Consider the following 26,783-nt stretch of genomic DNA (forward strand, 5'->3'; position numbering starts at 1 on the left):
CCAATTGGATTACTTCAGTACAGGTTAAGTTACAAAGGCCTGAAACAGACTGGCAACCATGGGAGTGGAACATTTTTAGACCAATTTGGCAGCTCCACTATGTGAAGACAAATGACCAAGGTCCTTTCAAGTCCAGTTTCAACCTTTCAGAAACATTGGTCATCCGAGTTGAGAGACACACACACACACACGACACACACACATACACACATGATAGATTACTGGTTGTTTGCAGGCAGGTATTTTGAAAGCTGTTAATTTTAAAAGCGAAGCTACAATGATGTTACAAAGAAACAAGTACCTTTTTGGCAGAATCATCCAAAGAATTTTTCACTGCAGATCCATCCCACTTGTCAATTTTTACAGGTTTATCATCAATCTTCCACTGTAACACAAATTGAAAAGTTTCACATCAAAGGACTCAGTATCCAAGTGAAATTAAAATGTCTCCAAATGCTGAGGCCCAATTTAGAAACCCCACAAATATACATAATGTTGGTTTACTCTTTGCCTACTGATGCTAGCTGAAATTTTAGGGAACATAGCAGTTAAAACATGAAGTAAAAAACCAGAAAATTTTCCAACAGAAACGTCACTATCTCCTCTTCCTTCCGGTAGAGGGAATAAAGGCTTCGAATGCTCTCCAAGGCTTACTTGCTATTTCCTGCAACACATAAACACTACACTGTGATAAAGCATGGTCCAATTTTATTTTATTTTTTAAAAATTCATTATTATTTTATTTTTCAGTTGAGAATTCTCTCCCTCTCATCTCTCCCTTCCATTTAGAAAACAAAACACAAAACCCACTATAAACATGTATAGTTAAGCAAAACAAATCCCCACACTAGCCATGTATTCCACCTCACCCTCACCCCCCCCATGCTTCATTCTGCACTTTAAGTCCATCAGCTCTCAATAAGGAAGTCTTCTGGAATTATAGCTGGTCATTGTGTTAATCTGAGTTCCTAAGTGTTTCAAAGCAGTATGTTTTCATAATATTGTTATCGTATAAATAACTCTCCTACATCAGTTCATACAAACCTTCCCAGATTTTTCTGAAGCCATCCCCTTCACCATCTTAGTCCATCTCATTCACATACCATGACTTGTTCTGCCAGTCTCCAGTTAATGGGTACTTCCTTTCCCTCCAGATTCCAACTCTCTGACACCACAAAGAGCTGCTAAATATATACTGGTACATGAGTTGTGGGCCAGGTTTAAATAGAACACTTTGTATGCTTTCTTTGGAGCACAGGAAGCCACCTTGAGGAACAATCCCACCAAACCAGGATATTCATCATTACCTGAACATACACCTTGCTTTGCACCTTTATTCCCTAAATCCATCCCTCATCCTCACATTTATTCAGTGACAGTTTAGCTCCAATACCACCTCTTTCATGCAGGAATCCTCCCTGACCAGAAGACATCACTCCTTCATATGAATTCACAGAAGAGGTTTACATCCTGGTTCTGCTCCTTATTACCAATGTGCCCCTGGACAGGTCATTTACCTTCTCTGTGACCTGAGATTCCTTACTTATAAAATAAGAGAATCTAATAAGATGATGCTAAAGTCCCTCCCAACAATAACAATTTACGCACCTATAGCATCTTTTCCCTTACATTCTTCCATACTTATATGCTATCTGTACTGCAATTATCTGTGCCAGTGTCTTAACTTTTTTTTTTATCAATAAGCACTAAATGTTAGGTAAATAATGAAGAGCATCATGGCACACATAAACAAAACAAGCAAAATTAACTGAGTTTTGGAATATGTTGTTTGGCTCTGAGGGGTGAGGGAACAGCGGTGAGAGTAGCAAAAAAGAATGTATAGTGTTTAGCTTGATTATTTGGAGCTTAGATAAAAGGGTACTCATAAACAAGTACTTCAAATAACAATTCCTCACATTTTAATTAAGCCTTAAGGTTACCAAAAAAGTTTTCTAACATTTCCAGGAAGCAGAATGCAAAGTTTATTATATTCATTTTACTGAAGAAGAAACTGAGGTTCAGAGACAAGATGTAATCCTGTGTGAGAGCTAGAAATAAAATCACAGAATCTCAACATTTGAAGAGATTCAAACATTGGGAAAGCAAGAAAAACATGAGCAATTACATACACACATACATATGCATATATAAACATCACACATATACATATACATGAACACACACATACACACATACACACACACACAGAGTTAAAATTCCCACATTAGCCATGCTCCCCTCACCCACATTCTACCTCAGAAATAGGATCCCAGCTACAAACATGCCCGATGATCCAGGAGCAGATGGAAAGCCTTCTGAAGAAGGGAAATCCAGGACCTCCTGGGGCAGACCATTCTATTTTTGGATAATTTTGTTAATCAGTTTTCCTTATCTGCTAGATGCTGGGAGACAAATACAAAAATGAAACAGTTTCTGCCTTGAAGGAGTTTACAATTTCACCAGAAGGATACAGAGCATGTGGCCAAATCTATGTAAGTCAAAGTAATCTGAAGAGGGAGAGAACCTAACAACTGGGAGCACCAAGAAAGGCTTTATGGAGAAAGTAGCTGAGCTGTGCCATGAGAAACTCTCAGATAGGAGTTAGTATGGAGGGCTTTTCAGGAATGAGGAACAGCTAGCAGGGCAGTTTGTCTAGAATATGAAGTAGGTACAAGGAAGCACAATATGCTTCTAGGGAAAGTTACGCAAATGATAAAACTGATAGAGAACAGAGGGAGAATATGATGATTTCTGACTGTACGTAAAGTAGCTGGCCAAAGTCTGAATAGATAAACAATACCAGATCACCACTATATATAAATAGAGTCTTATACAAAATATTTATGCTACTTCTCTCCTCTTTATTTTTTTTCTTACTCCCATGGAGTTTCTTTACTTATTGAGATTACTGCCTTTGAAAAAATTTTAAAGTAACCTTGCTGTGGTTGTTCAGTCATATCTAATGCTTCCTGACCTCATAGACCATAGTGTCCGTAGTTTTTTTGGGAAAAGAAAATCATGGAATGATTTGCCATTTCCTCCTCCAGTGGATTTAGGCAAACAGATTAAGTGGATTGCCTAGGGTCATAAAGCTAGTATGTATGGGACTGGATTGGAACTCAAGTCTTCTTGATTACAGGCCCTGAATTCTACCTACTGAGTCACCTCCCTCCCTCCTGGTATATACTAATAAAATGGGCAATAACAACAACTAATATTTACATAGCATTTTAACATATATTATCTCTTCTGACACTCATAAATACACTATAAAGTAGATAGTTTTATTACCCCTACTTTATAGAGAAAGGAAATTTAGGCTGACAGAAGTTAAAGAACTTGCCCAGGGCCATATAAACAGTAAATTGACTCCATATAAATACTTCAGTAAGTATTTCAGCCTTTTCTAAAGTTACGTGCACTGATCTCTATACTACTCAATCAAAATTCAAAAATTCTTTAAGAATCACCTTTCAAAGACATCATCTGTTTTCTATAGTCCAGTATTTCCAAATTGTAATCAGTGATGTTCCACATGAGAAATATGCCTAGTGACAATCAAAACTGAATTGAAAATTGAAAATCAAATATGAAATTGCGTATGACAAAAATATACTGATTACATGCAGCACCTTTTCAGTATGAAAACAGACATAATTTCCTCCATTTTGTTACAAAACATTCCTGGCCAGCCTTCATCCAGCAGGGTAATTCCACACCTACCTTTATGGGATCTATCAATGAATTTCATGCCCCAAAGTGTTATGTGACCACTGAGTTTGGGAAACAATGCTTTGAAGAGATGCTAATTTGGAGTCAAAAGACAAAGTAATTTATAAAGTTTCTGAACTGGAACTTTTAGCCTAGAGAAGTAAAGATGGAAAGGTCTTCAAGTATTTAAAGGAACTGTCATTTAGAAGACGGATGCAATTTGTTCTGCTTGGTCCCAGAAAGGACAGCGAAGAAAAGAGTCTGACTATAACAATATTAAGAATACTCTTTTCTAGAAACTTACAGCTTTTACTCCCAAAAACCCAGAGATAGAAAGTTTAAGTACTATTATCCCCATTTCACAGCTGAGAAAACTGAAGCTGCAAGAGGTAACATGACTAGCCTATGGTCAGGTAAAGTAAATTTCCTGACCCCAGAGTCACTGCTCTTTACACTGCACCACAATGATGAGGTCAAGACTTCATTCACAGCCAAATTCCGAGGAAAAAAGTCTTGTGTTCACTGCTTTTACTTCCTGCCCTCCCTCCTGTTTCCAACTCCATTCTACTAAAATTGCTCTCTCTAGTTATCAGTGATCTTAACTGTTAAGCCTGCTGGTCTTAATTCTCAATCTATTTGACCTATCCCCAGCCTGTGGCTCTGCTGACTACACTGGTCTCTTCTCTCTTGACTTCTGTGACTAGGAGGACTATCACTGCAGTCTGGTTCTCTCATCTATCTGGTCATCCCTTCTCAATCTCTTTTGTGCAACAACAGAACAAGTGTGAGTCCTTTTCATACCTCTATCCGGCACCCCTTGTCTCTCTATACTCTATTTTGTAGGCTCATCAGGTCCCATGGTTTCCAGTATCATGTCTGCACAGATGAGTCCTGAATCTATATACAGAGAAAGATAGATAGATAGATAGATAGATAGATAGATAGATAGATAGATAGATAGATAGACAGACAGACAGATAAGATAGACAGAGAGATAGATAGATGTGTCCAGGCTCAATCTCCTTTCTAAATGCCCCATTCTGCATCATCAAGCATCTGAATCTTTAACTGAGTGTTCCTCAGTTTCAAAATGAAACTGGTAACCTCCACCAATATAGTATGGCCCACCTGCTCGTCCCCCAAACTTGCCTTGTTCTGTTGGGAACACTGGCTTCCATCTGGTCACTCAGGTTAGCAAACTCAGTCGTTCCTGAATAATCTCTTTCATCCCTCATACCCAAGACTTGCTGATTCTACCTCTACTTCTCTGGCAGCTCTTCCCATCTCTCTATTGTCAAAGTGACCCACATAATTCAGTCCCAGAGATAGGTTATGACCTCTCCCTTCTCTGACAGCCTCTTTTCCAGATAGGTGTGATCATGTGACTCTCCTCTTCATCAATCTTCAGTGGCTCCCTAATGCTTCTAGGATAAAATACAAATTCTTTAATCTGACACTGCAAACCTCTACAGCCCAGCTCTACCTCCTTTCCCAGACTTAGCTGCTATTACTTCCCTTCACGAACTCTAGGTTCCAGCCAATGCGTTCCCCAAACTTTACAGTCTCCAACCCACCTCTGTTCCTTTTCCTAAACTGGAATGTAGTGTCACTCCTAAGCTTGGTTCTGAGAATCCTTCAAGGCTCAGCTCAGGTGCCATCTCCTATCTGAAGATCCTTCCTGATCCACCCACTCTCACTGCTCTCTCCTTTGATCTGCCTTCTTCTATATCCTTACTCACTTTCATGTTGTCTCTGTCTCCAGTAGAAAAGAAACTGCTTGAAAGAAACATGTTTTTGTCTTTAAGTACCTCAAGGTTAGCACAATGTCTTACACACAGTAGCCACTTGTTAAGTATTTTAACTGCTGAAATCTGTTTTGAAATACATATAAATATATAATATCACACTATACTGATTGCTTTCAGCAATTACACTTCTCCAGTTGGTCTGCTTCAATATTAAAAATGCCATTATGTTTAATAACAGTAAATGGCTGAAAAATGCAGCACTGGGATGAACAGCAGGATGAGAATGAAGTGTTAGAACAGCGTGGGAGACAAAGTCAAATAACTCACGGCACTGAGAACATTAGAGTTGGAAGAGAGCTTAGAGATCATTTAGGATATCTCACTTCTTCTCTGACAAAGCTACCACAGTAGTAAAATAGATCAGGAGAAGGCTACAGACAAAGAATATGTGGATTCCGGCAAAGCATCTGACTAAGTCTTTCGTGCTTTCTTTGGGATCAAGATGGAAAAATATAAGCTAAATAATACAGTCAGGTGAATTAAGAACCAGTTGAAATACAAGACAAAGGAGGAGTCATTAGGCTGATTTTTAGGAGGGTCTCCGGGGACAGCCCTAAGGATTTGTATTTATAATTGTATAGCTCATAGGTAAAAGTTAGAGGAAGATATACAGGCATGTTTATCAAATGTGCAAATGAAAGAGATAGCCGAACCCTTAGTAAAATAGAGTCAGGATCCGAAAAGATCTCAATAACCTAGAAAGATTAGATGAATATAAGACAGTTAAATTTAATAAATATATGTAAAGTTCTATACTAGGAATTCAATTCTGCAAGTGAAGGGATTAGAGGGAGGAGACAGTTAAACAAAAGTTCATGGGAAAAAGATATGAGAGTTTTAATGGACTACAAGCAAATTATTCATCAAGTATGACTTGGCAGCCAAAAAAGCTGTGGTCTTACTTTGAGTTCACAGAGGCATCGTGCCCATAGGTAAGAACAACAAGAGTCAGCATTTATATAGCACTTTGAGATCTGCAAAGCCCCTGACATATATCTCATTTTACCTTTACAATAACCCTGGGACATAGGGGCTATTATTATCCCCATTTGATGGGGATACTAAGGTAGAAAGAAGTGAAATAACTTACCCAGGGTCACATAATCAGTAAGTATCTGAGGCCAAATTTGAACTCAGGTCCCCCTGACTGCAGAGCCAGTGCTATGTGCACTACAGCACTACCTAATAGCTTTAACTAGTACTCCTGCTTGGAGTACTCTATGCAGTTGCCATTTAGCCATATTTTGGGAAGGACACTAGAGCTCAGACTGATTGAAGGAACAGATGTTTAGTCAGGAGAAGGGAAAGCCTAAGAGACAAATGATAATTAACCTCAAGTATCTGAAATCACTTGGAAGAGGAATTATCCTTGTTCTGCTCATTCCCAGAAGGAAGAGTTACAAGCAATGGGTAGAAATTAGAGGCAGATTTCAACTAAATATAAGGGTAAATTTCCTAACAATTAGCTGCTCCAAAGGGAAATGGGCTGTTCATGGAGGTAACATAGGTATCCGCACACCAGAAGGCTTCTCTCAGAGGCCACATGACCTATCATAGGAGTTGGAGGGGACCTTCGTGATCAAGTGTAGTTTAGACAGGATGACCAATGAGGTCACATTCAACTCTCAGATTCTGTAGTACAGTGTCCATAACCAACAAGAGGAAACTGAGGCTCAGAGAAACAAAGTAACTTGCTCAGGCAATTAGCAATGAAACTAAGCCTAGAATCCAAGGGTCTGACAATTCTCTAGAGTAATGGAATCTTTGAATAGCAAGGGCCTCTGAGGTCACCTACTCCAACCTCACCCAAAATGATAATTCCATCCATGTTTACAAGTCATCCAAATTCCATTCCGACTTTTCTTGACAGGAAATGCAAAACTGGTCCTTCAAGAATGGTTTTTCCTAAACCACCTATTTTTCAAATACCTCCAAACAACAAAATCCCCACTACCTGCACATTTCCAAAAAACGCCCCTACCACCACCACCACCACCACCACCACCACCACAGAAAGTCATATCTGCAAAAAGACAACTAGGAGCAAATCTGTATCCCTTGGGATATTCTCAGTCAACTAAAAATACTTTAAGCATCTATGATATCAGAACAAGTCCTATTTCCTTAGACACATCAAACGCCCCTTCACATCTCAGTAGACAGTTTCATAAGTTGGTGTGGCCAGAAGAAATCCAACCCAATGGCCAACCCACTGGCAATCAGCCTATCCACAGATGGGCTGGACCTCAGATACTTGACACAAAGTCCACTAACAGACTAATACTTAAAACCTTCCAAGCTGGGCAAGACCTGTCACAGCCTATTCATTGGCACAATATTCAATGAGTCAAAAGTGACCTCCATACTACAAGAAAGTTTCAGAATTGGACTAAACTGTGCTACAATAACATAGAATGTTAAGAGCTTGAAAGGCCCTTACAAGATCTTCTGGTATCTCACAGACCCCTTTGGTAGTCTTGTGAAACCTATGGATCCCTTAATATTTTTAAATGCATAAAACACATGGAATTACAAAGAAAACCACAAGTTAGCAGAAAATAAAGATGTAATCTGTATTCCATCCAAGTTCATGGACACTTTGAAATCTATCTACCCACCCCTTGAGGAGCTCAGTCCTAGACCCTCTTCTTATCTTCCTTGATATTACTTCACTTGGTGATCTCAACAGCTGCCATGGATTTAATTACCATCTCTATGCTGATGATTTCTCAGATCTACCCATCCAGGCCCAATCTCTCTGCTGACTTCCAATCTCACATTTCCAAATGTCTTCAGACATCTCAAACTGAATACCCAGTAGTCATCTTAAATTCAACATGTCTACAACATGGCGGCCCTTTGACAGAATCCAAACTTCACAGAACATTTATTCTGTAAAACTTGGACTCAGTCAAAAGGCTGCATCTGAGGACCTAGACAGCCACAGTTTCCCCACCCCTGGTCTAAAACAAAACTCATTATCTTTCCCCCAAAATCTTTCTCCAACCTGCAAACTTCTCTATTACTGTGAAGGGAACATCATCCTCTCAGTCTTCTGGACTCACAACTCCTTATTATCTCTCACTCACAACCATTCCCCCTATCCAACCTATCAATGTCACCTTTGTCCCATCTCCCCAATATGCTTCTCTCCTCTGACACTGCCAGCAGCCTGATCCAGGCTCTCACACTTGGATTGTTTCAGCAGCCTGTTGGTAGGTGTGCCTGCCTCAAATCTCTCCCCACTCCAACCTACTTTCCAATAAGCCACTAATGCACAGGTCTTTCACCTGCTAACTCAATAAACTCCAATAAACTCCTTATCCTCTCCAGGATCAAACAAAAAATCCTGTCTGACAGATGAGGTCCTTCATAACCTACTCTTTTCCTACGTTTCCACTTTTCCAGTCTTCTTACACCTTAGTCCCTGCCACATATTCTTCAACCCAGCTGCTGTTTGTCCTTCATTCTTAAAGAGGACCATGACATCAGGAAGATGATGCCATGACTTGCAAGTGAACTGGATTTAAGTGAAGGAGGGCTGTCCTCACTTTCTCTTCCAGAGCTACCTGGGTCCAGCTGCCAGATGTAGATCAGGAGATGGCCCCCTTCAATCCAGCAACATTGGCTTCATTTGCTATTCCACAAACAAGATAGCCCACCTCCAGGCCAAGGCATTTCCTTTGGCTGTCCCAGATGCTTGCAATGCTCTCCTTCCTTATCTCTGCCTAATATCTTCCCTAGTTTCCTTAAAGTCCCAACTACAATCCTACCTTCCACAGGAAGCTGTTCCCAAACCCTCTTAATTCCAGTGCCTTTTCTCTTTTCATTACTTCCTATTTGTCTTGTCTATATCTTGTTGGTAAATATGTGTTTGCTTATTGCCTGTGCACTCAGGACAGGGACTGTCTTTTGGTTCCTTTCCTATCTCTAGCCTGGCTCATAACATGTACTTACATGTTTACTGAGCTGTCCCACTCAGCCTGCTATTAAAGGTAGAGAACCTGAAGAGGAGGTGGGCTAAACATCCTACTCTCAAGTACACCAGGGATTGGGAAAGACCACACCAGGAAAAGAACCTACATCGAGAACAGAACTGACATATATTAATGTGGGTGAGTTAGCACAAGGACAGTAATGTGATGGCTTTGATGAAGAATATGAATGTCATGAGCTAGAAAATAAATGAAAGAACATAGAGCTATTGATGATTACCATGGCTGTGACTTCTTCCCTGAACAATGGTTTCATATAGTTTTAGTGCTTCAAACAGATAATTCCATGTTATAAACAAGACTTGAAAAGGGGAGATATAATGTAAAGAAACTACAGGACAATTATTCAGTGTGAAATTTTCCAGATTCTTTATGAAGAAGCCACGACTTCCTATATGAAATAGTACACTGGTTGCCCAGAAGCATACCAGAAAGCCAGAGAGTAATTCAGATTGAGGAGTGCATGAAAGATAATAATTGAATCTTGAAGAGAAAGCATAGACTCCAAGACTTACCACTTAATGGTTACATATTTTCTTGATGATCTCTCCCTCTACATGCAATAAAAATTAAGACAACATACACCAAATTTTACTATCCAAAACTACTGTAAAAGTAGCAGGTGGACAATATATAAGGTTGAGTTATGGCTGAATTAATTGATTTTCTCCATGAGAAAACCAAAAACCCCCAAATACAATGAACAAGGAATTAAGGACTTTTTTAACTTTAGAAAATATTCAGCATTCTCATTTAATTTGGCCAACTGCTACAGAATAAGTAAATTTGAAAAAATAGGTGGAAATTTTTAATACTTGATGTACTAAAGAAAATGAAAATTAGAAGAAACTGCTGACATAAATAAAAGAATCTAAGGATAAAGCTATAGGTCTCAAATTAAGTGTTCTATCAGTGGTGAATTGCCAAGGTTTTGGTTTTTTTTATCTTGAAAGTTGGTTATATATTAAGATAATCAAAACTGAATGAATAGCATTTTTTTTTTAGTAGAAGGGTTCACTAAGCTCTTTTGCTTATAAAATCATTGCTGATCCTAGCACTAATATTGGTCTCTATAGAAGAATAAGTCAATCTTATTTTCCATAGGCAGGGAAACAGCAGTCTTCTGTGTACCCATGGAAACTTTAAATATTATCTTACTGCTTGACTAATTTCAGTCTTGAAATTCATGTGATAATGCTTTGCTACCTTACAGGTGGTGGAATCTGAATCCAGGTCTTCCTGACTCCAAGTCCAGCACTCTATTTACTAAACCATGGTTAATTCTTCAAAAATTATAATAGCTAACATTTATATAATACTTGAAGGTTTGAAAAGCACTTTACACATATTATTTCATTTGATCATCACAATAACCCTGAGAAGTAGGTGCTATCATTAGCCCCATTTTACAAATGAGGAAATTGTGCCTGAGAGGTTAAGTGATTTGCCTGTTGGTGTCTGAGGCAGGCCTTACGTACAAATCTTCCCAACTCCCTGACCTATATCTACAACACCATCTAGATGTCTCATCTCTGAAGTTCCCTCAAGAGTTAATGACTTCAATTTTCTTGAACTCAATTTACTGATCTGTAAAATAAAGGGTCGGGCCCTGATAATCTCTAAGGTCCCTTCCCAGTGCTAAAATGCCATGATTTTTCTGATTCTAGACTTAATTCTACTGTCAACTTTGAGAAAGAGCAGCAAAAATGGCAATCCAAGACTAGAAACCTGAAAAGGAAAGTCATAGGGGGAAAAAAGTCTGTCCTTAAAGTCAAAATACTCTTATTTTATCAATTACCCTTAACATATGTAGACAAAGCAATGTTCCTTGAACACATCATGTGCATTATTTGGGAATCTCCCTCTATCACCTAAATCTTATCCTTTCCCCAAGATGCAGCACAAATCCTTCACACTCTGTGAAGCCTTCTTGCAACCATAGGCACTCAAGAACCAAGGAAGGTTAGAGCTGGATTAGCTTCAGGGATTAATTTCTCCAGCATCCTTATTTTTTTGGATAAATAAACTGAAGTCTAAAGACAGGAAGTCATTCATCGATGGCCAAACAGCAAGTTAGTGATGACAGAGCCAGGTCTAGAACCCAGCAATTTCTTGTGGAGTTACACAAAGAGGATTTGGAGTCTTAGGCCAAAGCTCCAACCTACCTCTATTTAAATTTAATATAACCATGACTAAGTCACTTAACCTTCTTGAGCCTCAGTTTCTTCATCTGTAAAAGGAGGGGACTAGATTAGCTCTAAAAAAACCTATAATTCTTTTTACTCTAAAGCCCAGGCTCTTCAGTCACAGAATTACAGAGATGAAAAGGAACCCAGAGGTCATCTAGCCCAATCCCAACCAAGGCAATGCCATCAGCAACATGCCCAATAACTGGCTATTCCACTGAAAAACCTTTAGTCAGGCCTTTTCCTTAAAGGACATTCTCCCTTAAATATGCTATTACTTTTTAAATATCTCCATGAAGACATATTCTAGCCATATATGTGTATGTGTGTGTGTGTGTACATATATATATATACACATATATATATATATACATATATATATATATATATATGTATATATATATATACATATATATATATATATGTACTCTCCTAGCTTTCTGGTTGTGTGTGGTTGTGTGTATGTACACATCCATGCATACAGAAGGTTCTCTATTTTAATTTTCTCTTGACATCAGGAAACTAGTATCAGATACACTCTGAATACGGTCTTTTTGAGGTTTTCATGACACTGCTCTTTCCCGGTTCTCCTCAGCCTCTTAACTGTGATTACACCAAGGTTCTATCCTGAACTTTCTATTCCCTCTCCACAGTCTCTTTCTTGGTGAACTCATTTTTGATAGGTTCAATTATTATCTCTATGTAGATGACTCACAAAGTTATATATTCTGCCTCAGTTTCTCTTCTGAGCTTTGGTCCTACACCATCAAGTGCCTATTGGACATTTCCAACAAGTTGTCCTGTAAGAATTTCAAAATCCACACGTCCAATAGAGAAGTCATTATTATTAAAACCTTTGGCTATTACTATGGAGGGCACCAACATAATTCCAGTCACTCAGGGATACTCTCTAATTCTCAACTTCTCTTTTTCCTTCACCCCACATCACATCTCCACAACATCTCTCCCATTCGTCCTCTTCTTTCTACTACTGCTACCACTCCAGTTCAGGCTCTGCTCACCTTCTGTCTGAACTGCACCTGCCTTCCATCCTAACTCATCTCCTTGACTCAGGCTTTTCCCCATTCCACTCTGTACTGCACACAGCAGCCAGCGTGCAGGTATGACCATGGCACTCCCCTACTTAAACTTCCACAGCACCTTATGATTTCTAAGATCAAAAATAGTTCCTGTTTGGTCTCCACAGGCCTTCATACACTGGCCCCAATTTACCTCTCCAAACTGTTGCCCACTATTCCACTCACATACTCTCTGGTTCTACCATGTATAACACTCTGTCACTCATCTCTGTGACTTTGCTCTGGCTGTCCTCTGTGCCTAGAATTCCTTGCCTCTTAGAATCTCTTGTTGCCTTCAAGCCTCAGATAGGACCTGAGGCCTTTAAACATCATCTCCCAGCCCTCAAGCTGCTGGTACATTCCCCTACACAAAAGTGCCTACATACTTACAGGCGTACACATTTCCCTTTGTAGAAGGTGGGCTCCTGGAGGGCAAAGCCTTGATCTCCTCTCTTTACATCTCTAGTGCCCAGGGTGCTTAACAATGACACTGTCCGACTGAACTACAGGCTGTGCGCTGGGGAGCAGTCACCATGCAAGTCTCTGCTCAGAGGGCTCTTGAATTCCATAGAGAACGATCACCCCCAGCACCCCAGCTTTGGGCGGACCCCAGGCATTGCCACAAGCTCCCACACACGCTCGCCATTACCCACACCGCCTGCTCTCCTCCGGCCGTTTCCTCGGCCCTTCGGCAGATCCTGCAGAGAAGCAGCCACACTCTCCTCCATCTGCTTCAGAGACCCGGGTCACGGTGCGGTTCTCTTTTCCTTCAGAGCCCCAAGGCCCTGGCTGGACACAGGGGTCCACCCTAACTTACTCTTGGGACTTGCAATCCGGATCATCACACAGACGGAGCAAACACCCTGGAAGGGCTTCAACGCGGAAGTCACCGGACGGTCGGGGCCCGCCCCCCGCCCCCAGGAGGAAGCCTTCAGGGAGGCATTCTGCGTACGAGAGCTCCAGAGGGCAGCGAGGACTCGGGGAAGGGCGGAGGAATGAATGAGGAGGAGGGAGAGGAGGGTCCGAGGGGGACGGGGGACGGGGGACGGGGGACGGCTGGGGAGACAGGAGGCCAGCGGGCAGGAAGCAGAGGGGACGGAGGGGAAAGCGGGCTACGGAGGGAGGAGAAAGGCAAGAAGCGAAGCAGGAGCTGGGGTGCGGGGACAGAAAGCAGACGCAGAGCGGACGGGACAGGTGCGAAGAGAGGGCCGAGGAAGGGTCTGGGCGGGGAGGAAGAGGACAGGGACCGGGCGGAAGAAGCGAGGTCAGAGGTCCCGGCTCAAGCTATCGAGGCCAGGCTTGGCCTCCAGACCCGGCTCCTCACCTTCTCCAATAACCCGCTCTTGTGGCTACCGACTCGCCCCGAGGCCTGAGGCGGCGAGGCTGACGTCCCGGTCGCAGCCCCCGCCGCGGGCAGCGGAGTAGCCCCAGCAGCGGTCGCCGCAGCCATCTTGTCTTTCTCTCCCTCCTCTCCTACTTGTCTCCAGCCCATTGGCTGACGCCGACGCCCCTCGCGGGGGCTGACGGGATCCGTAGTTCGATCGACCGCCAGGAGCTGGCGGCGGAAGCGGGCCGCGAGGCATCTTGGGATTTGTAGTCTCGCTCAGACCGGGCCTCCGGTTGCTGGTGACCCGGCGTCCTGGTTGCTAAGGGGCGAGGAAGGGGAATGGCGCGGCCTACACGCAAGCCCGGTCCGGGCCCGGGCCCCGGCTCCCGCCGCGGAGGAGTAAAAAGCGACTGAACCACTGCACGTCTCCTTCTGTGGAGCGTAGGAGAAGGAGCAGACGGTGCCGGGTCAGGTGCGGCAGGAAGGTTTTGGGAGCTCACGGGTGATGGAGGAGCGGAGGGGCTGCGGAAGGGGAGGCGGTGGCCCCAAACTGCGTCTGGCCCAGGCTAGACGGGTCGCGCTCCCCTGTATCTCACCCCTCCACGGTGGTCTCGCTAGCATCAGACCCACCTTTGCGGTAGAGTAGGCTGTGTGACCCCTCTTCTGGGCAGCCCTGCCTCCTGGTACTGCCTGGCATTCCCAGCCTGCCCCCTCCCTTTCCAGTCTTCTTACCTCTTAGACCTCCCCCTCCCTCTACAGGGTCTGCAGTGACTTGGCTTCCTTCACCCTCCATCTCCAACGTGCCTGGTTGCCCCCCATGCCCGCAACACCCTCCCTCGTCCTCTCCCTCCCCGGCTTCCCTGAAGTCACTGCTGAAGTCTCTGCGGTTAGAAATCTTTCCTGCTCGCCCCACCCCTGCTCAGGGCCTTCAGGTCTCATTAACACTGTATCTATCTGATGTGTACATAGTTACTGGCATGTATCTCCTCCGTTAGGACGTGAACCCTTCGAAGGCAGGGACTGTGTTTTGGCCTTTCCTCGTACTGAGTGCCTGGAACATTATGACATAATCAAAATGTCTGGCTACTAAAGCATTTATTTCTGTATTCTCTGAATGTCAGACCGCAGAAACCTTTAGTTCTGTAAGAAAAGGTCTTACCTGTGCAGTGAGATTTTAGAAGAATCCGATTTGATTTAAAAGTGCTTAAGAAAATATTTGTTGACTGACTAATTGACTGGCAGGTTGGGTTCCCTAGGTACTATCCCCGGGGGAGGGCACTCAAGAACTCCCATCAAGGGTATTGATAACTACCTTTATATGCTCACTTAGAGTATACAATTAGTACAAGACAAAGGCATTTCTTGAAATGGTAAAAAAAAAAAAATTAGTAAAACATCTCTCCTCATAAACCTACACACAGTCCCACAAGTACAGAGGGAAGATTGATGCCCAGAGAGTTCACAATTGGAGAGGTCCAGGAGTAAAAAATACATGTGGTCAAGACCACTTACACCTTTGGCTCTATGGGAAGGAAAGGGCCATGACCCCTTGTGATGTCCTGGAACCGTCTTCTTGGGGTACTGCGTCTCTGTTGAGTTGCTTTGCTGGGATCACTGGGACTCTCCTACATGGAGGATAAAGCTCTGAGGCTTAACCATAGTGTCAATAATCTCCAGTGTGGGACTTATCTGAAATTCTGGTGTAGGATACTTCTATATGCTTTCAGAAAGAACTCGCATCCATAATTAGGAGTCTCAGCTCGGAGGCCCACCATCTCCCAAGTAGGATCTCATTTCCAGTCACCTGATTCTTTTCTACAGGATGTTGCCATGTGTGTCTATAAGAGGCCAACAGTGATATAGGAAGATATCCTAGAAACATACTGTACTGTCCTAGAGGCAAACAGAAAAAAAGTAAAGAATAAAGTCCACAGCTGAGTCTTTCCTCCAGAAACAGCTCTTTCTTTCTAGAGGGCATCAGGCAAAGAATTGGAAATGGAAGGAATGCCCATCAGCTGAAGAACGACTGAGCAAGCTGTGGCATATGATTATGATGGAATTCTTATATAAAAAATGATGAGCACAATAGTTTCAGAAAAACCTGGGAAGACTTGTATGAACTGTTGGAAAGTGAAGGGAGCAGAACCGGAGAAGATGGCATATAGTAAAAATATTGTAATGATGATCTACTGTGAAAGACTTGGCTATTCTGATCAATACAATGATCCAAGGCAATTCCAAAGGACTCATGATGAAAAATTTTATCCAGAAAGAGAATTGACGGACTTGAGTGCAGATTGAAGCATATTTTTTTAAACTGTATTTTTCTTGCTTTTTTTTTTTGGCAACATGGTTAGTTCATATAGACATTTTTGCCTGATTTTACATGCATAATTGGCATCATATTGCTTGCCTTCTCAGTGGATGGTGGGAGGAACTGGAAAGAGGGAGAGAATTTGGAACTCAAATTTTTAAAAAAGTGAATGTTAAAAATAAAGGGGGAAAAAGGTTACCAGGACCAGCCAATCACTAGAAGTCCACTGTGTACCATCAGTTGCCTTCTTCTAAAGACCAATGCCGTGTAATTCCACTGGGTTAAAGAATTTCACACTTTATTGTCAGATTGGTTTTTTCTTTTACTGTTTATCTTTTTATTTTTAGTTTTTAACATTCATTTCCACAAAATTTTGAGTTCCAAATTTTCTCCCCATCTCTCCCCTTTCCCCACCCCATAACGCCTTGCATTCTGATTACCCCTTCCCTCAATATACCCTCCCTTCTATCACACCCCTCCCTTCCCTTATCCTCATCTTTTCTCTTTTCTTGTAGGGCAAGATTAATTTCTATACCACATTGCTTGTATTTCTTATTTCCCAGTTGTATGCAAAAACAGTTCTCAATATTCGTTCCTAAAACTTTGAGTTCCAACTTATCTCCCTTCCTCCCTCCCCACTCATCCCTACTGAGAAACGGCAAGCAATTCATTATAGGCTATATGTGTGTAGTTTTGCAAATGACTTCCATAATAGTCATGTTGTGTAAGACTAACTATATTTCCCTCCATCTTATCCTGCCCCACATATTGTCAGATTGTTTAGATAATTCCTTTATACTGTATTGTTGGATGGTTTGGGAAGACTTTCTATATTTCCTTACACTTATGTATTTGCCTACATCACTTATCATATTGTTTAGTCATTTCAGCCTTGTGTGACTCTTTGTGACTCTATTTAGGATTTTCTTGGCAAAGATACTGGAGTGGTTTGCCATTGAGGAAACTGAGGCAAACAGGGTTAAATACCTTGCCCTTGGGTCACATAGCTAGTGAGTGTCTGAGACCAGATTTGAACTAGGGAAGAGGAATCGTTCTGACTCCAGGCCAGGCACTCAATCCACTGTGCTACCTAGCTGCCCCTATTTACCACCCTAATATAGTCTTATTACACATTATTGTATTAAACATTCTTCTGTGTCACACATTATTATATTATTTACATTGTCATATTAGACCATGTTTTCTATCACACACCATTAGAAAACAGTCTTTGTCCATGTTCTGTAATAGATATCCCTCCCTATCTCCTACCATTATATTATAGTACAGTCAATCAACATTCTTAACTTTTTCTGCTTCAAGCCTTCCCATGATTTTATTAGTAACCTCATTTTCACTTTCAAGTTGGCAACCACCCACATTCCTGGGTATATGCAGTAGGGAGAAAAATGAGAGGCTCTCTGTCAGCATCCTGCCTCCCCACTGCCGACCAGCCCACCACACCAGCGTGGCCAGCTTTTCCTTGGGAAACAGTTCAGCCATAGAGCTTAATGGGAGATTAGAGATGGCAGGTTCCCCCTTTCCCTTTTTCACCTCTAACATCTCCATCTCTGCCCTTCCCTCTCCCATCCAGTGCTACCTCTCCTCTTCCTTGCATCATATGGATTAATTCTATATAGAAAAGTATATAATGTCAGAATTAATGTTTTCTTATAAAGAATTAAATGCAGAAAAGTGTATTTTCAGCACTCTCTAGTAAATGATTATAGTTTTTGGTGAATGTAGGAACATAACCCCCTATTTTCCATGGTTTCAATGTATCAGAATTTTTATTTATTTTTTTTACTTTCAAGTCATTTTTTAGGAACGTTAGCCCCAAGAAAGTTGAGGATTTGACTATATATTTCCCATTGTTCCCTTTTCCCTTTCCCAGTGAGATAACTAGGAGGGAGCTTGGAGCACCCACTTTGGGACCCACTCCCCTCATCCTACTGATCACTGGCTCAGGTCCCTTTGCCTTTCTAACCATGGGAAAGATAGGGCCACTTACAATGCTTTAGTAAGCAGAAAGTGACCAACTATAATTCTAGTTAAGATGGCACACCACTGGCCCTTACTATTTACTCTGCCACTGAAAACTAAAATCCACTTCGACTTTCCATTTGCTCTGCCTCAGAACCCTAATGACCTCTGGGTCTTGCTTTCAGTCCAGCTGATGAACCCTTCTCCGTGTTATTTCCCCCAATTAAAATAAGCTCCTTGAGATAAGAGTCTATCTCACTTTTCTGTGTGTATCTGTAGCACACAGCAAATACTCAATAAATGCACATTTATTCCTTCACTCAATAAACATTTATTAAGTACATGTGGGGTTCCAGGCACTATGCTATATACTGAGTACACAAAAACAAAATAATCTATTCACTTAAAGAGCTTACATGGAGGAATAACAAACACAAATACGTATTCACAAAGTATACAGGAATTAATTTCAGGAAGGATGGGGCAAAGTGACTGTGGAGATCAGGATAGTTCTCGAGTAGGAAGTAGCTGAGCCCCTCTGAGTCAGGCATTCCAAGAAGTGGAGATGAGGAAGGAGGACAGCCCAGGCAAAGATACGGAAAATGGGACATGGAATGTCCTGTATAAGGAAGAGCCAGTAGGCCAGTTTGACTGGTCCTTAGAGTGCAAGAGAGGAATAACACATGATAAAGTTAAAATGGTAGTTTGAATCTAGGATGTGAAGGACTTTAAACACCAAATAGTGGAGTTTGTATGCTAGCCAAGAAGCAATAGGTCATTACGTACACCTGTGCTTTAGGAATGTTATTTTGGCAACCATGTATTAAATAGTCTTCTCTATCACACATCATTATATTGTAGTCTGTATTATAAACTTTTTGTGTGGGGTTGATCCAAGGATTTCTTTGAGTATTAGGGGTAGTGAGCCTTCATGTGATCTTCTTATAGAGGACATAGACAAGTCCTTTGGTGCTTATGGACCAAAGGATTTCCACTGATGGGGGAAATACCCCTAAGATGAATTGCTGTCCCTGTTCCTGAAATAATCACACCCATCCCAGTTCCCACCTGTCAGAAGCTCCATGTTCTTTTCATATTCACCCCAAGCCACCTCTATTTGAGCTGACCCCTCCCAGCTGTTAGAGCTTATTAAGGAATGTTAAGGGGTCCCCTGAACTTGTCTTTTTGAGTTGCCATATTTTCCAGAAACACTGGACCCCAAGTATATAGGAGGGTCTGAATGTGTCAAGGATAAAGCTTCTTTGAGCTAACATAATTTGTTGTTTGCATCCGAAGTTGAAGTCATGTGTCCTTAGGAGTCAAGACCAGTGCCAGCAATCTGCACTAGGCTGAGAAACTGCTTGTGCAGCTAGGGCCTGTGTGGATAAGTAGATGGTTTGCATCTCCTTGCTCTTCCCCTTCAGGAAAGGCCTTGTCCTTTTTCCACTTTTACTGCACCTTTCCCCTCTCATGCCATGTTCCTTTAGGTGAAGATTTCTGATACTTCTTCCCTCTGTCCTACTATTATAAAAATGCACATTTCTGTATGGGTTGTGAACCCTTTGGGTTCCATATGCATGTTCATTCCTCTTGTAATCAACCTAGATTTCACTTGAGTTTCATGAAGTTGTAATTGCCTGTTGACAAGCTCTCTTCCCTGAAATTACTTTGGATATGTTTTGTATTAAGAGAGGCAATTTAGTAAAGTGGATGAAGAGCTGGCCTCAAAGCCAAAACAAGGAGAATTCTGGGTTCTCCATCCCTAAGGGAGACCCCCTAGGGAGTGGGGGTATCTCTTCTCTGCTACCACTGGCTGATTCCCCTATTCCAGGTATGTTTCCCTCCCCCATTATTAGTCTCAAGTGATTATTGCTCTGGTTCTATTTAACAAATTGTCCTCAACCTCCTTTTACACAGGAATATTTACTTTAAAGTTTTTGCAAGAACAGAAATATATCTCTTTCCTCCTGTTTGTCATCTGTCTCTGCGCAGAGTGGGGTCAGACTTAATGGAGCTTTTGTTTAGGATTGGTCTGACTAAGTTCATGTCCAAATCTGGCATCACTACCGTACGAGTCTTCGTCTCAAGTTATAGCGGGCTAGGTCCTGAAGGTCACTCCTTGGTCCTCAGGACAGTGATGCTGAGCTAGCCACAAAACTTCTCATGGATTCCACTCCTGGACTCCTAGACTCCTGCACCTTGGATGGTTCACTCTCTTAACCTTTAAAAATGTACGAGGTCATCGCCTCCAACCCCTTCACCTGAAAGGAAATAACAGATGCTAAAGCAGGCAAAGAACCTCTGAGTCCTGTATCTCTGGTACCACATATTGCCATTGGATGGAGAGAAAGCTCAAGACTCCTCTCTGTATAACATCATCTGTCACTCAGGAAGAAGAAAATCAGGTGAAGTGACAAAGTCAAACCAAGGTCAACCCAATGATGTTTTTTTGAAGGCACTCAGAGTTCTGGTTCTGCAAATGCAGCCACTCAAAGAGCCTGCCACTCCCCATACGGCTCACAGCCAGGAGCCAGGCCCAGAATGTCTGCGCATGCTGCAGCTCTCTCCAAGGCATTTCTGTTCTGTGTCATCATGACTTTCACACACTTACTAGCTGTATGTCCCTGAGCAAGTCATGTAATCTCTTTCAGCCTCGATTGTTTCCTCATTTGGAAAATGGGGATGATAGCAACACCTACCTCGCAGTTGTTTTGAGGATTAGATGAAAACATAAAGTGTTTTGCAAACATCAAAGAGTTATGTAAATGCTTGCTATTAGCAGACTCCGCAGCCTCTTTGATGTTAAGAATTGCAAGGTGCCCTGCACATGTTCACAGGGATTAGACTCTGTGGTCAGTCCCATTGGCCGGGCCCATCTCTTGCCTCTGATACCTGTTGGCTTAGGCAACTCTCTATGATTCTTCATGGGTAGAAGGAGTTTCCTCATCTGGGAGATTCTTATACCAATGAAATAATAGTTCTAGCCTCTATCCACCTTTATTTTTATTCTATATATACTCATATATGTGTGCCTATACACACAATTATACATACACACGTGTGTATGCTCACACACATTTGAGTATATATCATACATCTGTATGCATGTTTATGTGTACATATGTATGGGTATGCATACATGTATACATATGTTGCCCCCGTATAGGAATGTAAGCTCTTTGAGAACAGAGTTTTTGTATTTGCTTCATTCTTTGTGCCTGTATCTGTAATGCCTTTCACAGTCTTTAGCATACAGTAGATGCTGAAATAAATGTTTCTTGACTGATTGAAACACAGAAGTAAATTCCATACACAGAAAAGTTCTAGACTGGTATTTGTCTCTAAGACAAAAAGTCTCCAAAGATATTATGTGTGTGTGTGTGTAGTGTATGTACCCCTATGTTCTCAATATCTATCATAGGACTCTAAATAGAGGCTATCTTCTAAATACTGGTTTTTAGAAAACCTTTAATAACAGAAAGACTTGGAAAGTGGTGAAGACAGAGAGAAATAATCTTAAGATAAATTTATCTGTATTTGAATTGAAAGAAATATAAGCATGTTTTATAGTGAATATATTTTTAAAAGTAATTTTGGATAATGACTTTGGAGTGTGTATACATACATACCCATCCATTTCTTTTCCTTTCAAAAGCATCTCATTTTCAGAATGTAGCCTATACAAATAATTTATCTTCAAAAATAATACATGTCCCTGTTTTTAAAAAGGGATCGTGTACATTTGAAGATACAATCTGCCAAGAGGCATTATTGCACTTGTTAAAAGATTCCAAGTTCATAGGACTCTTAGAATGTGTATGAAGAAGGAGGTGGAAGAACAATTTTGTTAACATTTCTGGTGACAGCGTGAGGAGTCCTTTGACAAATCATTTAACTCTCTGAGCCTCAGCTTCATAGATCATAAAGCATTAGGGCTAAAGAGACCTCAGAATATATACTACCAGAGCGAGAAGGAAATTTAAAGATTACCTAGTCCCCTCAACACAACGTGCGTTATTTATCATACATACTTTCTTGAAATGAAAATTTATTCTTACTTATTTTGAATACTCTCTTATGTTCTGCTATGCACATGACATACTTTTCTCCCCTTTCTTTGTATTTAGGTTCCAGTATTTAAGTTTGTTATTAAAAAAAGAAAAAAATTACCTAATCCATTAATTTTATACATGAAGAAATTGAGGTTGGAGTGCTTATATCACTTACCTAAGAAAGTGCTTGCAAGGGAAGGACAGCAAGAACCAGAAACAGTCCCATGAGTTCTGTAGCCATGCTATTACCTCTATATCCCACTGAATATGTGTGAAAACTGTAAAGGACCCTGCAAATGCCAGGAATTATTGTTATCGCATTTCATTCATTCATTCAGAAGTACCATATGGGTTGGAATATAAACCATCCTTTTCCTCCAAATGTGGCTTGCATAAAATCTGGCTGGGGCATATAACTCTTCTTTTCCTGTGTTTGTCTGTATATTTTTGTCTTCTCAAAGTGGTTTCATTTTAGGAACACTCTGAATTTGGGCAGTGGGGGGTAGCTATATTTGACCCAACATAAAATTTATGTATATGTACAGAGATGAAATAAGAGTGAAAGAATTTTTTAAGTATATAAAGGTTATAGGTATAAAGTATTATCCTAATTGGTCCAGTTTCACCAGAGGGGAAGAGACTAATGAGAGATACAACTGGAAATAGGTTAGGACCTGGTTCTGGTTATTGTGAGTCTCAAATGAGATAATGAATGTGAAAAATAACCGAAAGTTGCAATGAAGCTAGGACTTCTAGCAAGACGGTGAAGCAGAAGATTCTGGCCAAATCCAGCTAGCTTTACCTTAGCCTAAAAAAAAGAATAAGAAATGTGTCAAATATAGTAAAAGAACAGCAATAGTGAAGGAAGGAAGAAAAGGAATTCTTGCAAGGTATTGCTCATAGAAAATCTTATGGAACAATTGAAAGGTTGTATTCTCAAGTCTGTGCTCTTCCATTCTCCCACCCTGTGCCATGGACTTACTGTGGTCAGTGGTTAAACTAGATACTGAGTCAAAGTTTGAATCTAGCTAACTGGTGAGATGATGTGGACAGTCATGAGGGGCACGACTGAGCACTTCGTAATTCAGTGCATTTGTCAGCTCCCCCACTACCATTCCCACTCCAGGTCATGTGATGAATATTCCTTGCCATTATGGACTTCTCATTCACAGAAGTGGCTACAGTAATTACTAAAATAAAATTTGAAACAAACTGTAAGTGAAGAGGATGAACTCTTCACTGTTCAATCTCAGTAAAGTTTCCCATAAACAAAGATTCTTCCAGACTCCTCTGTCTATCTGTATGGTAAAGTTTGGGAGTTAAGTCCCTATAGGAAGGTGAGGGGAAGTAGCAAAGAGCTTGAGGAAATGAGTGAGCAAAGAAAAATTCCTGCTAAAATGAAAACAAAATACTATGGAATATGAGAAATCCAAGATAAAACTACAGAGGAAGAGAATGATGCTTCAATAAACCCAGAAAAGAATACAGAATAGTCACAAGGATTTTTAAAGTGACTGGGAAGCTTAATAAGAGAACCAAAGAAAAAGATGTGAAATAACTGTCCTAAAACAAAAGCTAGGAAACCTTAGTAAAGCAATGGATACTCAAAAAAAGAATATCGAACTCCAAAGGTCAGTGATCATAAGCTCATTCACCTAGAGATAGAAAGAACTCTAAGGGTCAGTTAGTCTCGACTTTTCATTCATGACGTCCACCAGAGAGGTTAAGTGACATCCAAAGTCATACAGGTAGTAAAGAGCACAGTCAGGATTTGAAATCACAACCTGTGACTCATCCAAAAATATAAGTGCAATGGAAAACAAGAATAGAAAAAACCTTGGAAAATAATGGAAGAATATAAGAGATATTTATCATTATAAAAATGACCTGGAAGATGGAGCATAGAGAATTAATCTAAGAAAAGCTCCTGGAAGAGTGACAAAACAGAAAACCTGTACCACATTTTTTAAAAATTTTAAAGAATATTGCTCGTTATTAGAACCAAAAGGCAAAATGCATATTGATGAAATCCTGAGATTACAATCACAGGGAAATCCCAGATAAAACTAAGAAATTTGTTAAGATACAAGGCTCCAAGTTCAAAGAAAAATAATCACAAACAGCAAAGAGACAGGTTACATACCAAAGAATCCTGATCAGAATCATGCAGGACTACCTAACAACCACAAAGATAGGAAAGAAAATATTGTAATATGGTCTATTGAAAGGCAAAGGAAGTTAACATACAGTGAAGAATAACATTTGGCAAAAATTAAATATTCTTACTAGGGAAAAAGAACATAACAGAACTAGTGATTTCTAGAAGTCTCTGAGAACACACAGCTGAATATAGGCTTCAAGGGCAATTGCAACAGACTAAAAACTTTAAATTTTTTTGTTAAAGTTTAATTAAGAAAGGTAAACAGTTTCGCAACTCAAGAAGGTTAAGTGGTGATTGAGGGATTAATACTGAAAGGGAAAGAAGAGATGATTTTTTTCCCTCTTTGGACGGTCACCATTTTGAAGAGGGGAACAAAAGAGAGAAATGCTGTTTTGGATATTCAAAATGGGGAAGGGAGAAGGAGGGAGAAATTTACAATTTTTTTTTTTTTGTAATTGGAACACTACCAGGAATTATTGAGGGGGAGAGTATAAGAAAATAAGGATCTCATGAGCTATATTTTTATCTGATTCAGGAAAATAATGATCTCATGAATTCTACTCTTGTCTGATGCAAGGGGAAATCTCAAAATAAATCAAAAAGCATAAAATTGTAGGAATATATTTAAATAAGTGGGGGAAGAAGACTGGGATGAAGCAGTTAAGAGTAAGAAAGTGCTTTGAGATGGAGGACAGAATTCAAAGAAGAGATTGCCTCACATGAAGGGGTGTAAGAGAAGAAATATGAGATTTGTTAGAGGGAAAAACAAGCTTAACATCTATAACCATGCATGTGAATGAAATAGACTTACCTACATAATGTATTAGAAAACAAAAGACTTTTTATTTATAAGAACAACTTTTAAAATGTAAAGATTTATACAGAATTAAAATGAGGCAATTGAGTAGAATTTGTTATGCCTCAGGAACCAAAAAAACAGGAGTAGAAATATTGATTTTGGGCAAGTCAATAATAAAAATGGATGTGGTAAAGAAAATAAACAAGGAAACTACAGTTTGTTTAGAGGTGCCATAGCTAATGGAATAATAGCATTAATAAAAACATGTACACCAAAGGATAGGATAGGATCTACGTGCTTAAAAGAAAATTCAGCTGAATTTAAGATGCAAGTCAATAATCACTAGGGACTTCAGCATCCTTATCTGAAAATTAAGGAAATTTAGCAGAAAGTAGCAGGAATGAAGCTAAGGAGCTGGAGAGAATATTAGCAAAATAAGTAAAAGAAATATTTTGTAGTAAGTGGATGACAACCTTAAGAAATATATGTACATATATACATACATATGTACACATGTATGCATATATATACATATGTAATTACAGAGCATCTTTACAATACCAAATTGTTTTCCAGAATAGTTAAACCAATTCATAGCTCCACCAGTAGTGTATTACTATGCCTGTTTTCCCAGAGAATCTCCAGTGTTGAACAGTTACATTTTTTATCATCTTTACCATTTTGATGAGTATGAAGTGAAACTTCAGAACTGCTTTAATTTGCAGTTCTTTTGTTATTAGGGATTTAGAGAAGTCTCTTATATAATAGTTGTTGCATGTATTCTTACAAAAATTTTTATTTATATCTTTTGATCAATTTTTTTTGGAGAATAACTTTTGGTATTATATATTTATATCAGCTTTCCTATATATTTTATATTCAAATTTTTAATCAGAAATAGTTGATACAAATTTCTTTTTCCAATTGACAATTTTCCTTCTTATTCTAGCTCAAAAAATTTTGTTTGTGTAGGAACTTTTTAACTATTTAGGGTAAAAAAAGTTATTTACAAGAACTTTCATTAAATACTTATTACCTTTAAACCAATGATCCCACAAGCGATACCCCAAGCTATACCCCAAGAAGATCAATAACAAAAAGAATGGTCCTACTTACAGCAAAATTTTCACAGGAATCCTTTCTGTTAAAAAAAAAAATAGAAACACAACAAAGCTATTGCTAGGGAAATGGTTGAACAAATTGACTTTTTAACATAATAGATTATTATTATGTTGAAAGAAATTATGTAAAAAAAGCAATTCAGAGAAAAACCAATCAACTTACATTTATTAAGAACCTACTATCTACCTGACATTTTGCTAGGTACTGGGGATAAAAATACAAAAATGAGACAGTTTCTGCATTCAG

The 26,783-nt window shown here is 40.2% G+C and overlaps 2 protein-coding genes across 8 annotated transcripts in view; one reads left to right on the forward strand and one right to left on the reverse strand.

Annotated features, from left to right (window-relative positions):
• The window catches only part of SPCS2 (signal peptidase complex subunit 2), a 22,032-nt gene extending 7,672 nt beyond the window's left edge, over positions 1-14,360 (reverse strand). The window contains exons 1-2 of one of the 2 annotated variants that reach the window (XM_072610843.1): positions 14,104-14,360; positions 302-385 (exon numbers count right to left, since the gene is read on the reverse strand). In XM_072610843.1, coding sequence (XP_072466944.1) covers positions 302-385; positions 14,104-14,271 — 252 coding nt within the window. In that variant the 5' untranslated portion in view covers positions 14,272-14,360. Of the gene's footprint in view, positions 1-301; positions 386-13,432; positions 13,746-14,103 lie in introns of those variants that run through there. The other variant, XM_072610844.1, reaches the window with a different exon arrangement.
• A 65-nt stretch (positions 14,361-14,425) lies between these two features.
• The window catches only part of XRRA1 (X-ray radiation resistance associated 1), a 117,077-nt gene continuing 104,719 nt past the window's right edge, over positions 14,426-26,783 (forward strand). For 3 of the 6 annotated variants that reach the window (XR_011967396.1, XM_072610835.1, XM_072610838.1), the window contains exon 1: positions 14,426-14,578. The gene's annotated coding sequence lies outside the window, so the exon portion shown is untranslated. The remainder of the gene's footprint in view (positions 14,579-26,783) is intronic. The other 3 variants (XM_072610836.1, XM_072610839.1, XM_072610837.1) reach the window with 3 other exon arrangements.

This window comes from Notamacropus eugenii, chromosome 5, assembly GCF_028372415.1.
Source record: "Notamacropus eugenii isolate mMacEug1 chromosome 5, mMacEug1.pri_v2, whole genome shotgun sequence".
Lineage (NCBI taxonomy): Eukaryota > Metazoa > Chordata > Mammalia > Diprotodontia > Macropodidae > Notamacropus > Notamacropus eugenii.